The 15338-nt window shown below is 32.0% G+C and overlaps 2 protein-coding genes across 2 annotated transcripts; one reads left to right on the forward strand and one right to left on the reverse strand.

Moving 5' to 3' along the window:
- Positions 1-280: 280 nt before the first annotated feature.
- LOC115723162 (dirigent protein 25-like) lies at positions 281-2007 on the reverse strand. The gene has a single exon (XM_030652595.2). It carries the CDS (start codon positions 1580-1582, stop codon positions 554-556), a length of 1029 nt encoding a protein of 342 aa, XP_030508455.2. The 5' UTR covers positions 1583-2007; the 3' UTR covers positions 281-553.
- Positions 2008-11058: 9051 nt separating this feature from the next.
- On the forward strand, positions 11059-14456 carry LOC115722829 (annexin D5). Its single transcript, XM_030652162.2, has 6 exons — positions 11059-11623; positions 12273-12418; positions 12497-12718; positions 12959-13174; positions 13292-13381; positions 13992-14456. Exons 1-6 carry the CDS (start codon positions 11548-11550, stop codon positions 14193-14195), a joined length of 954 nt encoding a protein of 317 aa, XP_030508022.2. The 5' UTR covers positions 11059-11547; the 3' UTR covers positions 14196-14456.
- The last annotated feature ends 882 nt before the right edge of the window (positions 14457-15338 follow it).

The following is a 15338-nucleotide window of genomic DNA, read 5'->3' on the forward strand; positions in this document are numbered from 1 at the left end:
TTAGGATATTGAGTATATTTTATTTTTTAAATATCGAATTGAATGAGTTGGTATTTAATATTTATATTTTTTTCAATACACAATTTTTTTTTGGCATTATGATATTTATTATTAGAAAGTTTTTTTATGCCCCCTACAATCAAAGTCTGGGTTCTCCACTGTATACACGTATGTTACATATATATTATTTTAATTTATATTATTATTAAAAAAATATATTATTTTTATAGAAGATATATTTTCGTAAATAAAAAAATTTAAAACATAAAAATAAAAAATAAAATTGTATTAACGTATTTTTGTAATTTTATTTTTTAATCAATTAGTAATTTTTTTTAAGAAAATATTACATACCAATTTAATTCACCTATATCAATCAACATTCAACAACAACAATAATAAAAAACACTCCACAAGTTTTCATTACAAATAAATTCACATACATTTCATCAATACATTACCATAATTATGCATAATAAAAAACAACAACAATAAAACTCTCTAAATAATTATGCAGAATTTAAGAAACAATTATTACTAATTAATCAATTAATTAATAAACAAGATAAACATTGAACTGAAGCAGAGTCTCCATTCCATCAGTGCTATGCTGATCAGGAGAAGCCGGAGAAGTCTTAACAGTGGCGAAACCTTTGGCATTCAGATACTTTCCGGTGCCACCCATCACAGCCAAATGAGACTCAGCCGCCGCAGTCATATGAACTCCGAAGAAAGTCAGAGTATCACTATAACCACCACTCTGAAACATGGCAGTGAAAGCCATTGTCTGACTTGTTCCGTCCACTGAGCTCGCCACGTAAAATCCCTGAGCTTTTCCCATTAGACCCGACCCGAGTTCGTGTCCTTCGGTTAATTCATCATCAAACACTGTCATTGTTCCGAACATGAGTTTCTGAAGAGTTATGCCTGGTGGGAGTGATGCTCCGCTTACGAAAGGGAAACCCGAGCCCCCCGCGATGAAATTGTTGCCGTTGGTGTTTTGGTTTTGTAGAAAATTGCCTGAATTTCCAGCCAAGCCTGTGAAGAATGGTACATTGTTGTTACTTACTATGCCGTTGTTGTTACTGTTTTGTGGCACTCCATTGTTAACCGGAAGGTTTGCGCCGTTGGGCTTCGCAAACGGGACTTGCCCGCTCATCGCAGGGTTCGTGACGATTCCGGTCATGGCAATGGCCGACGGGTTTGTCCCGCCGACGATGTCGTGCATGAAAAACGAGAGTGTGGCGTGCGGATCGGCCATGCCAACTGCTGCAGCACCACCTGTTGCAGCAGGCCCAACTTGGCCTTGGGCCTGGGCTGGGCCCGTTTGTGTTCCAATTGGGCTTACTGGGGTAGCTACTGGGCCCACTGGGGTTGCTACTGGTAATGGAGATGGGCCTACTTGTGTGGCAGTGGGGCCCACTTGATTGGTGGGGACAATTGAGGTTTGAGGTTGATCGAGTGCATCATCTTGTTCAAGGATTCTATTAGAGAAGGTTGATGAGATTGTTGAAGATAAAAAGAGAGTGAATATTATGGTTGTTATGAGAGAATTATTGGGAGTTGATTTATGGGTTGCCATTATTTTAGGAAGAATAAAAGGGTTCTTTCTTATGTAAGAGAATTGATATTTGTGATGGTTTGAAAGTTGAGGTGGTGTAATTGAGCTTATATAGTTTTTTTGAATAAGTGTAGAGAGTAGTAGTAGTAGGAAGTAAAAAGATGGAGTTGATAGTGAGGATTAGGTGGAACCATTTTATTCATTGGTGCATTAGTTAGAGCTTGAAAAAAAAAAAACAGTTAGGCACATTATCTAAAAACTGAAGCATTTTTTCACTTTGGTGCATTGGTTAGAGGTCTCAGAATGCTAAGGCATTTTTCTTTTTTAATTGGAAGTAGGTTTATAATTATTGGCAATGAAAGTTGTACTCACTAAATGCCAATAGGTTAAGACAAAGTAATGTATCTGGTTTTGAAAATGTTGAATGTTAATTAAGGCCCATTTGGTACCCAATTCAATCTCCAAATCCACTTTTGTAAGCCTATAAAGTTTTCAAAAAGCCCAAACTCTGAAGTTATGTTGCGGCTTCATATTGAGATATTTAGAAATATAACAAAAAAAAAAAATCTAAAACATTATGAAATAATTATCTCACTTTTCTAAAACTCCCTGGGTCAGTCCCTGTTAAGTGACATATGTGAAAGATGATATGTGTAAAAGAAGAAAATGGAAGAAAGATGACTTTTCAAATAAATAGATTAAACTTTGTATATCAAATCCTTATGCAAATTATGAAGAAAAATGTTAAGGAAAAAAAAAAGGAGATTTTTTTAAAAAAGGGATTATTTCATAAATATACAAATAAAGAGATTTTTTATTTTATTTTTTTAAAAAAAGGATTATTTCATAAATATATCAAAATGACAAAAGTTATACATTTTTATGAATCTGCTTTTTTTTTTTTACGAATTATTTTTTATTTACAAAAATAGTGTTATTATTTTGTTGTTTTTGAAAAAAAAAATATTTTGATGCTTCTGCTATAGGAAAACAACATGATTTGTTTTTATAACTATATACAAAGTGTTGTTTTTCATTGTTTCAGAATAATATTGTTTTGACATTGTTGTTAGGGATACGCAACTTAACATGCCATCCAATCTAATTGAACCGAACCAATTTAATCTAATCTAATTACAGAAAATTGAATATTCAATTACAATCATGGATGTCAAAAGAAAATCGATCCAATCCAATTATATTTATATATAAATATATTTAAAAATTATATAGGATTGTTTTGTATATTTATTTTCATGATGTTTTGTTTTATTTTATTACTTGGTAATGCTGTTATTTTACTTAATTGCATTACAATTGTAATAATAATAATAATAATATTTTTATGGAGTATTAAACTTATATAAAATGTGATATTTTTTATATTTTTATGTTTATACATCATTAAAAATTAGGTGTGTAATTAAATATTTAATTAAAAAATTAATCTAATTTAATTGGATTGAATTAGATTTTGAGGTCTAATTGAATCGGATCAAATGATAATTTTTTAAATCGAATTACTAATTAAATTGGATTAGATGATAAACAATTATTTGATTGAATTAGATGCTCAACCCTAATTGATGCTAAAGGAAAACAAATGCTACAAACCCAAAACTTACCTCACCATAGCCAATTTAGACTTAGAACTTACCACTGCTAATCCTAAGTGGACAAATGCTATGAATGTTGAAAACAATGTTAGAAATATTATGAATATACCCAAGATCTATTTGTATATAAGATAGAACACAATAATAATATATAAAAATTAGGTATGTGTACCTGATTGATCCATAGCAATTATCTCAGTTTGATCCACAACAGTTATCCCACTTTGATAGTGCAATACTATCAACTAAGTCTTCCTCCCTAGATCTCTAAATCAGAAGCAATTTATTTATCTGATTATCAAAATGTATACAATTGTGATGAGACAATATGTCTTTATAGAGTTAGGGAGGGGACTTAGCTACAAAACCCTAGTTGGGCTGTGCCTGCTCATCAAAGGCTTCAGTCAATTAGAAAAGTCCACACTTCTGCTTCACCTAGACTTTACACACAGATGCTAAGCCCATTAACAATTGATCACCAACAACATGGGCTATCATAGCAAAGAACTATCCAATCAACCCAAGTGTTAATAAAACCAATAAAATTTAATGTAAGCCCAAATAAAAGTCTAACATTCTCCCACTTGGGCTACATTGATTTTAATACATATATATTATATATCAAAATAATTTTGTTTGAAAACGACTCATGGGTTGAACAACAGGAAAACATTTGTGGCCACTTTAAAAATGATAGTTCTATGATAGCATCTCAACATACCGGTCTAATTTAACCTTTGATAATGAACTATGACAGTCATATTGTTTTTAACTCAACAAAAGACATTCATAATCACAAATACCAAAGTATTAAATCGACATGGTCAATAAGTCTAGGAGTGTGGTAAGGAATTATGTTCAACATGTGATCAATTTAAAATAACATAATATCCTTATCAGTCCTCAATTTCACTGATACCGTGATGCTTAATAAATAAGCCAGTGAAATTCATCATACACCACTTAAAATAAGTTAGTGTCACTAAATATGCTTAAAGAATTAAGCCAACAACATATCATTGTCATTAAGTAAATAAATTTAAAAGACAATTATCACAACAAAATGAACCACATGCTTTCAATTCAATCATTCTCGAGAATATAACAAAACATAATTGAAAACATATCCATTCAATAATAAAATATTGAAACATAAAATGTAGTTCATAACTTCATTCAGAAGATTATAAATAATAATTTCTAAAAATAAACAGAAAACAAAACTCCCACTAACCCAAAAGATTAAAAGATTCTAAAATGCCCATATTAACAACATGTTCATTAAACAACACGGCACTTAACCCTTTGGTTAGAGGATTTGCTAACATCGACCCGGTCTTGCAATTTTCAATGACAATGTCTCATTTCTTGACCAAGTCTCTGACAGTGAGATACTTTATTTCCATATGTTTAGAGGCACTACCAATCTTGATATTCTTTGAAAAGAAAACAGCAGCATTATTATTACAATAGATTAGCATAGGTGTGGAAATAGAATCAACCACTCGTATCTCCGAAATAAAATTCTTCAGCCACAAAGCTTGCAAAGATGCCCCATAACATGCAACAAACTCAGCATACATAGTAGATGATGTGATTAAAGTCTGTTTAACACTCTTCCAAGAAATAGCAGCACCTGCCAAGGTGAAAATATAGCCAGAAGTTGACTTTAAATCATCTACACAACCACCAAAATCTGAATCTGAATAACCAACAACTCGAAGATTATCAACATGCTTATACACAAGCATAAAACTCTTCGTTCTTTGCAAATATCTTAAAACTTTCTTGGCTGCAACCCAATGATCATGGCCAGGATCGGATAAATATCTCCTAAGAACATTGACTACGAAAGCTATGTCAGGTCGAGTGCAAACCTGAGCATACATTAAACTCCCTACTACACTTGCATAAGGGATGTTCTTCATTGCTCCTCTTTCCAAGTCGTTCTTAGGACATTGTTGCTTAGTGAACTTGTCCCCTTTCAGAATAGGAACAGAACCAGCTTTACACAAATCCATGTTGAACCTTTTGACCACACGATTAATGTAAGCTTCTTGAGATAAGCCAAGAACTTTTTCGATTCCTGTCACGATGGATCTCAATCCCCAAAACATAGGATGCCTCTCCAAGATCTTTCATATCAAAATTGGAAGACAGGAAATTTTTGGTCTCATTTAGTAATGACAAATCACTGCTGGCAAGTAAAATGTCGTCTACATAAAGAACAAGAAAAAATATAACGACTCCCACTGATCTTCATATAAATACACTGATCAAACTTGTTCTCTACAAAACCAAACGATGTCACAACCTTGTCAAACTTCAAGTAGCACTGGCGAGATGCCTGTTTGAGACCATAAATAGATCGTTTTAACTTGCAAACCAAGTGTTCTTTTCCATTCTCCTTGTAGCCTTCAGGTTGAGACATATAGACTTCCTCATTCAATTCTCCATTCAGAAAAACAGTTTTAACATCCATTTGATGCAACTCTAAATCAAAATGCGCAACTAATGCCATAATAATTCTGAATGAATCTTTAAAGGAAACAGGTGAGAAAGTTTCAGTGTAATCAATACCTTCTCTTTGAGTAAAGCCTTTAGCCACTAAACGCGCTTTAAACCTTTCAATCTGTCCCTTTTATCCCTTTTAGCCTTTAAAATCCACTTACAACCTATTGGTTTAAAACCATCAGGTAATAAAACTAGTTCCCATACACCATTTTTCTTCATGGAGTCGATCTCATCATCCGTAGCTGCTAACCATTTTGAAGATTGTGGACTATTAAGTGCTTCACTAAAAGTGACAGGGTCCACAAAATGATCAATATTATATTCTCCTTCTCCAAGATAAACAAAATTATCATGACACTTTGTTGACTTCGTTTGTCTCTGAGATCTTCTTAGAGGAGGTACTTCTGGAATAACTTCTCTTTGTTGATCATTGTTTGGAATAACATCTTCCACAACTGGAATTTTTTCAATAACAGGATCTTCATTAACAATAGGAGCTTCATCATTAATAGGCCCTTCATAAATAATAGGACATTCATCATCTTCGATATCAGGAGCAATGTATTCATCAACAATGGGAGCATTACCAACAGGAGTATGATTGAGACTACTATTATCATCTCTTGAAAATGACATAGGAATACAAATTCTTTTAGATGACTCCCCCATTTCAAGAGATGTTGAAGGAATATTTTCAGCAACATCAAATTCCAGAAATTTAGCAGTCTAAGATTCAACAATTCGCGTACCACGAGTAGGACAGTAAAAGTGATAGCCTTTCGAGCGCATTGGATAACCAATGAAATAACAACGATTTGTTCTCGGATCTAACTTTTTTAAATTAGGATCATAAATCTTTACTTCAGCTGGACAACCCCATACACGAAGATGATTCAGACTAGGCTTCCGCCCAGTCCACAACTCAAAAGGGGTTTTGGGAACAGATTTACTCGGAACACGATTTAAAATATAAGTTGCAGTCATAAGTGCTTCACCCCATAAAAACTCTGGAAGATTTGATCTACTCATCATACTTCTAACCATATCCATGAGAGTGCGATTTCTCCTTTTAGCAATGCCATTTTGCTCAGGTGAACCAGGCATAGTGTATTGAGCAACTATACCATTTTCTTGTAAGTACTCTGCAAAAAGCCCCATGTGTTGTCCAGATTCTGTATAACGACCATAAAATTCTCCTCCACGATCAGAATGAACAACTTTGATGACTCTTCCTAATTGTTTCTCAACCTTATTTCGAAAATTTTTGAGTTTATCAAGGGCGTCAGATTTTTCTTTAATTAAATAGGTGAATCCATAACGAGAAAAATCATCGATAAAAGTGATAAAATACTTGTTTCTGCACAACGTGGTGGAATAAGGACCACTGATGTCAGTGTGGATAATTTCCAATAAAGATTGATTGCGGTTTGCAGTCTTCTTTCTTGTTTTAGTCAATTTTCCACGAGTACAATCAACACAAGTATCCCAATCAGAAGCATCAAGAGGAGGAAGTATTTCAGATTTAATTAACCGATCAACCCTTTCTCTAGAAATATGACCCAATCTTTTGTGCCATAACAATAAGGATGTTTCCTTAATATGAGGTCTTTTACCCACAGTATTCACAACATTAAAAGAGGAATCTAAAGGAGCCAATGACAACTTGTAAAGACCATCAGAATAAAAGCAATTTCCAATAATTCGAGAGTCAAGCTTAATGTCAACATTATCATTTGCAAAATGAAAAGAATATCCTTGTTTAACCAAAAGCGGAAGCGAAACTAAATTCCTTTTAAAAGTAGGAACATAAAAACTATTGTTCAAAATAATCTTAACACGAGACTGTAATTCAAGAATAAATGTTCCAACATAGATAACGTCAACTCCAACATCATTGCCCACTTTAAGCTTGGACTCCCTCTCACTTGTCTTCCTGAGATCCCTTAGCCCCTGTAAGGAAGCAGAAACATGAACAGTAGCACCACTGTGTAACCACCAAGAATCAATAGGAACATTAACTAGATTAGATTCAAAACAAACACATGCTAATGAATTACCTGATTGTGCTTGCTTCTTTTCTAACCAAGTCTTAAATTTGTGACAGTCCGATCTCCGATGCCCCAATTTTTCACAAAAGTAACACTTCACATTAGAGTATTTGGACTTTCCATTGTCATTCTTCTGTTTATTCTTATGCTCCTTACCATTATCATTCTGTTTAGTAGCACCATCATTTTTATTCTTGAACTTTCCTTTTCCTTTGTTGGGCTTGAGGTGAGAAACATAGTGGTAGCTGATAGTCCAAGTTTTATTGTAAGTGTTGTAGGCTGTCTTGATAAGGCTGAAAGAGGCAGGAAGTGCATGAAGAGCTCGATGAATAATGAAAGAGTCAGGAAGAGGAATATTATGATCTTTCAACTTGGACCGAATATTCACCAATTTCAAAATAAAATCTCTCACTCCTTTTAATTCATCATACTTAATGGTTGTCATTTCATCCATAAGATGTCCAGCTTCAGCGTTTTCACCAGTGTCATATAGTTTTTCTACAGCATTGAAAAACTCTTTGGCATTTGTAGTTTTTGGCAAACCACTCAATAGATGTTCAGGAATGGATCTTTTCATAGTAAGAAGACTAAGACGACTTGACTTTCCCATTGTGCATGATGAGTTCTCTGGGCAGCTGTACTGGAGTTAGTAAGATCAGCAGGTTTTTCTTCTCGTAGGCACAAGTCCAAATCCATTATGCCTAAAGTAAATTCCACATCTCTTTTCCATGTCTTGTTGTTGGAAGCATTCAAAATATGGATGGAAGCATTATTGTTGTTTACAGAAAAGGAGACTGAAAAATTCAAAAAATTAAAACTTGAATAAGCAATATGAGCAATGCATTAGAAAATATTGTAAAATCAACTGGTCATTATAAACTCCCCTTTGGGGTGAGAATATAACACGCACATGATCTACCTTCATGAAGTTAACAACAAAGAAAAAATACATATCATTTAAGAATTTTATTACCTTTGGGCAAATAAATTTCTTAAAAATATGTATTAATTCAAGCAGAAAATAATAATAAATTTATATATTTAAATTATTACCTTTGGGCAAATAATTAATATATATATATATATTTAATATTAACTCACTTCATGGAATGTGAACTAATATATGTAAATACTACCTTTGGACAAGTAATTACACATATAGTCAACCAAAATATATAATATTTTCTTCAACATGTGAAATTTGGTGATAAAACAATCATTGAAGATTAATAATTTTCAACCAAATTTCCAAAAGAGATATATTAATTGCTTTTATGATATTGATAATCAAAAATAAATTGTCCACCATAACACATTATTTTTGTATCAAATAACCAAGTTTTATAACTTTAGAACAACAAATAATCAAAAGATGTGAATATAAGAAAATTGGTGGAGACTACATAGTCAAGATAAATGAAATAAGAGAGTGACTATGTCATATGGAACGAGAAGAAACCCAAAAAAATTTCTATGATTGACAGATTTCGAAAAATCATCAAAAAATATTTTTAATAATTTTTAACTACATAATTATCATTAAAATAATAATAATTATTAAAAGGAGTTAAAAAATTAATTAAAAATTATAGAAACATCAGAAATTAAATTCTAAGCACGCTGGAAAAAAAAACGTCGAAAAACAACACTTGGCGGTGCCGCACGCGCCCCCACGCGCCGGCTGTGCGAGTGGGCGTTGCGGCTGGACTCCTTCTCCTTCCTCCAGCGACCCGGTTGTCCAGTTCGGGTTTGCAGTGATATTCCGGCGAAAAACCGACTGAAAAATTGGGGAAATTGATGGGTTTTGCTCGTGATTGGATTTCTAATTAATCTATCTCTCTAATTTCGGGTATTAAAGATTAAATATCTAGATTTCATGGCAAAACCAATCCGAAAATTAAGAACTTAAAAAAAAATTGATTGTGATATCAATTCTCGATTGAACCACGAAATAAATTGTATAAGAACATTGATAAACAATTGATAATGAGATATCTATAACCAATTTAGGTCAAAAACAATAAAATCAAAACACACAAATTATAATTTCATAATATAATTATATAAATCCTAAAACTTTAAACTTAAAATTCTCTTAATATAGCCAATGAATTCAAACATATAATATATCAATTGAAAGAGAATTTAAGGATCAATAAAACCCCTAAAGTTTTAAGATTTAAAAACAAAAAATTCAACATAAAATAATAACGAAATTGATATGTAATTATTGATAATTAACATATACAAATTAATTATACTAATTATAGGTTCTAAATCATATACAATAGGCAATCTAATACCACATGTTAGAAATGTTATTAATATACACAAGATCTATTTGTATATAAGATAGAACACAATAATAATATATAATAATTAGGTATGTGTACCTGATTGATCCATAGCAATTATCTCAGTTTGATCCACAACAGTTACTCCACTTTGATAGTGCAATACTATCAACTAAGTCTTCCTCCCTAGATCTCTAAATCAGAAGCAGTTTATTTATTTGATTATCAAAAGGTATACAATTGTGACGAGACAATATGTATTTATAGAGTTAGGGTGGGGACTACAAAACTCTAGTTGGGCTGAACATGCTCATCAAAGGCTTCAGTCAACTTGAAAAGCTCACACTTCTGCTTCACCTAGACTTTACACACAGATGCTAAGCCCATTAACAATTGATCACCAACAACATGGACTATCACAACAAAGAATTATCCAATCAACCTAAGTTTTAATAAAACCAATAAAATTTAATGTAAGCTCAAATAAAAGTCTAACAAACAATGCTCTAAAAAGTAACAAAATTGGATTCTAGTTCCTAAACCACTTGATGTTCAAATCATAAGCAACAAATAGATATTCAGAATCAAATATAATGGAGATGACATTGTTGCTACATCTAAACCCCGATCTGTGGCAAAAGATTTTCAATAGACTCCTAACATAGAATTCTTTGAGACATACAACTCTATTGTCAAGCCTTACACCATCAAGCTCTCATTTTCATTCTAGCAGTCATTTACAATTGAAAAATTCAACAAAGTGACATAAATAATATTTTTTAAAATGGAGATCTTCAAGAACCATAAGTGTTTGTTGACCCTCAATTTTTCAATCATGTTTACAGGCTCAATAAGACAATTCATGGTCTCAAAGAAGGTCCTAAAGCTTGGTATGACAAGTTAAAACAATTTCTTGTTTCATGAGAATGTCAACAGTCAAAATCCAATACTGAGTCTGTTCCACACCAACAAAAATAGAAATCTGTTCCTTTTATTAGCGTATGTGATGACATTCTCATTAATAAAATTTAGAAAGAAAGAACTTAATTTGGGCTCTCTCTCTCTCTCCCACACTGTTCATTATTTGATATTGGTCATCAATTTAGACCGTTGTCGAAATCCATATTATGTTTCTAGAATTCCTAGAAATATAATAATAATAATAGAACACCAACACGTGGTGTGATGATGAAGAAAGAGATGAAACTTGAAACAGAAATTATTAGCGTGGGTGGTCTGAAATCTTTATTTTCAAATCCAAAATAATCTATCTTACCTGCCACCCAACGCTACCAAATAACGTGTCTTCACTCCTTCATCATTATTTTTGTTTTTGGATCAAATTGTTCATAACGTGTATCTTTCTATAAAGTAACACGTCTTTTAAAGTTGTTCATAAATCCCAATTTTATTTACTCGCTTTCACATTCAATCTTTATCTTCTTCTTCTTCATATATATTCTCTCAATATTCGAAACAAACACAGATTTATTTCCTAATTAAAACACAGAACAATGGCCACAGTGACTATTCCTCCGGTTCTAACTACCCCTCGTGATGATGCTGCTCAGCTTTACCGTGCTTTCAAAGGTCTCATAATTAATTATTATATATATATACTTTGTTACATGCAATTGGGTTTAATTGATTGATTATTCCAATATTCTTTTAATTGAATCAGTTTTACCTTTTATAAGTTGGCTTTTGAGTTCTTTCTTTCTTTTTTCTTGTTTCGGAAAAGGGGTTCTTCTTAATTGAAAACATATAAATAATATTTTGAGGAATTTCTAAGAACACCTTCAATAAATTCTGTTCTTGTTTTTTAATATTTTTTTTTAAAAAAAAAAATCTTTGAGGAATCCCAAAAAAGAAAATTTTTGAGCAAGAAAAGAAATTAAAACAAAACAAAAAGAAATACGAGATAAGTTTTACGAGCATTTTTAAAAATATTCTTAGACCTAAATTTTTTAATTACAAAAATATTTTTGTAAAATTCTAAAATTACAAAAATAAATATTAAAAAAACGAGAAATTAAAATTACAATTATAAATAAATTATAAAACAAAAAAAAAAATCAATATTTTTGTAATTTTTTTTTAAATATATTACATAAATTTTTCTAGTTTTAATGTTACTTGTTTCTACCCAAAATCCAATCTTTGATAGAACCCATATCCTATTTGGAGCAAAATTGAATGAACATATTATTATTTTCTTAAAATTTGATTGTTTGCACAGGTTTTGGATGTGACACAGCAGCAGTAATCAACATCCTTGGGCACAGAAATGCAGCACAACGTAGTCTAATCCAACAAGAGTATAGAATGATGTACTCTACAGAACTCAGCAAGCGTATTTCCTCTGAGCTTAGTGGAAATGTTAAGGTATTCACTCTCATTCTCAACTCATCTCTCTTTGTTATCATTTCTCAATGTTAATGGTGATCAACATTTATGTTTCAGAAAGCTGTTTTACTGTGGCTTCATGATCCAATGACCCGAGATGCAACCATTGTGAGGCAGGCTTTGAGTACTGCAGATGTTATTGATCTTAAAGCTGCTACTGAAGTAATCTGTTCTAGAACTTACACTCAAATTCAACAGTTTAAACAGATTTATTATCAAATTTTTGGTGTTCTTATGGAGAGTGACATTGAGTACCAAACATCTGGAGATCACAAAAAGGTTAGTTAGCCAATTCTCTCTTTCCATTTTTGACTTGTGTTGTTGTTTTAGCTAGCAAAGGATGATTCTGTAAAACCATTGAGGTTGAGTTTGGTTGTAATGAAATAGAATGGAATGGAAAAGAATGACATTTCCAAAGAAATTTTTAATGGAAATTCTCCTATGGCAGATCAATGCTAATCATAAGTTAAATAGTTTGAGTCTTCCAATATGATATCTTACTTAAATCTTCTTTTGTAGTTGCTGCTTTCATATGTATGCACACCGCGTTATGAAGGTCCAGAAGTCGATAGATCGATGGTGGAAAGAGACGCCAAAGCTCTGTATAAGGCTGGGGAGAAGAGATTGGGAACTGATGAGATGATTTTCATAAGGATTTTCAGTGAAAGAAGCAGAGCACATATGGCTGCTGTTAGTTATGCTTACCATGATATATATGGTACTTCTTTAGAAAAGGTACATTGCATTACATTATACATTTTAACAGCATGATTATTGTATTTAGTCCCATCTTCAACATTTTGTGATCCATCCAATCCACTAATGCAAATATTTATACTTGTTGCATTGCAGGCAATAAAGAAAGAAACATCAGGACATTTCGAGCAAGGCCTTTTGGCTATTCTGCGAAGCGCTGAAAATCCTGCCAAGTATTTTGCAAAGGTATTGATTTATTCTTCTCATATCATCTCTGGTAGAATTGGCATGTATTATTGTGTTCTATCAAAATTGGTCATAAGAAAACACTGAAATTTTTATGCATAATAACTTATAACAAGAGACAGAACCAACTCCCATTTAGTCCTTTTTGGCTGAAATTGGATCTCATCAGTCCTTTTTGTCAACCACTTACCTCTTTCGGCTTACACGAGCGATTTCAATTCTCCCAAGCTCAGGGGGCCAGCCCTGAGCTAAGGCAGGCTAGGCCTACACCTAAGGCCCACCCAGGGACCCAAAAGAAAAAAACGATCTTTTTAAAACACATTTTTTAAGTAATTTTAAAAATATAACCGGGGCCCAAAAAATCTATTTTCCTAAGGTCCAACAAAACTCAGGGCCGGTCCTCACTAAGCTCTACGCATTGATGACATTGTCACTTTTTCCCTCTTCAAATGAAGTATGGCCCCTCCCTTTCTGACAATCTACTTATTCTTAGGTCCTAGAATTTAGAACACCAAATTAAGTTGTTCCAAGTTTTCTTAACATGTTTGGCAAAAAGTAAAAATGACATGTTATGTTCGTCATTGTGATCTTGTTTAAACATATGTAACAGGTGCTACACAAGGCTATGAAGGGTTTGGGTACATATGACACAACACTCATACGAGTAATTGTAACAAGGGCTGAGATTGATATGCAGTATATAAAGGCAGAGTACAGAAAAAAATATGGGAAAACATTGAATGATGCTGTTTATTCAGAAACATCAAGCCATTACAGGACCTTTCTTCTTTCTCTTCTAGGCCCCAATAATTAGTTATTGGGCATTCTACGAGTTTGAAGCTTGGTTAGCTGGTACTCATTTAGCTCTGACTAGATCAAGATGCTACCAATGTGCATATTATTCACTTTTTGTAACTAACTTGAAATTTATATTCTTTTCTTCTTTGTTATTTTTTTTATTATTTGCTTTGATTGGAGTTTGATTTAAGTTTGTCTTTGGAAAATATGCCTTGTTATGTAAACTCTCTTGTAATTTTCAATTAGTAAATAGTGCATTGCTTTTATTATCCAGAAAGATTAGTGTAGACCAAAATGCCATGATTGTTGGCTTGTGCAGTATTATTTTTTGAATTCTTTGTCTATGAAGGTTATTATAGCATGATTTGCTTTTGCCTTCTGAAATCTTTCTAAATTGTAGATTATTATCATGTTTTCATTAGTTGGACAGATATTAGAATCCTAAAACTAACCAAGTCAGAATCTTGTTTGTTTTTATACATTAATACATATATGAGTAAGTGAAAATAGCAGTCATGCTAAGCATATGCGCCGAAAATTGTGTGGTAAAAATTGTGTGGTAAACTGGAATATTAAGAGCATGTTTGGTATTATTGGTATTATTTTGTGTTTTTTGTTTTCAAAAAATTATTTTTAGAAATGAGAACAAAAAATAGTTTTTGAAGTTTTTAAAAACAAGTCATGTTTGGTTAGTGTTTTTTAAAAACAATATTGACCAAAAGTGAATTTATTTTTAAAACAGAAAATAACATTTTGTTGTTTTCAAATTTTTTGTTTTTTGTAACTTTGTTTTCTGAAAACTGTTTTAAAAAAATAAAGCCAAACAAGCCAAATTGTTTTTCAAAAAATAATTTTTTATTTTTAAAAACAAAAAACTGTTTTTTAGTTATAATGTCAAACATACACTAAGAGTTCTGTTTTTGGTATTGTAAATTACTTTTAAAAAATATTTCGATTTATAATTTCGAGTGTGAAGATTAACTAAAAGGTTATAATATAGAAGATTGTAAGTAGCATTCCTCTTAGTTTATATTTCTATTGTTATTAATTTATAAATGTTTTACTAAATCTAACAAATTGACTAAGAAATAATTTGAGGCATACGTATTATATATACATATATGTACCTTTCTACAAAAAACATTAAACCAAAATTTGG

The sequence above is a fragment of the Cannabis sativa genome, chromosome 9 (genome assembly GCF_029168945.1).
Source record: "Cannabis sativa cultivar Pink pepper isolate KNU-18-1 chromosome 9, ASM2916894v1, whole genome shotgun sequence".
NCBI classification, from domain to species: domain Eukaryota; kingdom Viridiplantae; phylum Streptophyta; class Magnoliopsida; order Rosales; family Cannabaceae; genus Cannabis; species Cannabis sativa.

Coding starts and splice junctions, on each gene's coding strand:
- LOC115723162 (XM_030652595.2), bottom strand. CDS start 1,582: ATGGCAACCCATAAATCAACTCCCAATAATTCTCTCATAACAACCATA.
- LOC115722829 (XM_030652162.2), top strand. CDS start 11,548: ATGGCCACAGTGACTATTCCTCCGGTTCTAACTACCCCTCGTGATGAT. Junction 12,719..12,958: donor CATCTGGAGATCACAAAAAG/GTTAGTTAGCCA, acceptor CTTCTTTTGTAG/TTGCTGCTTTCATATGTATG. Junction 13,382..13,991: donor CTGCCAAGTATTTTGCAAAG/GTATTGATTTAT, acceptor CATATGTAACAG/GTGCTACACAAGGCTATGAA.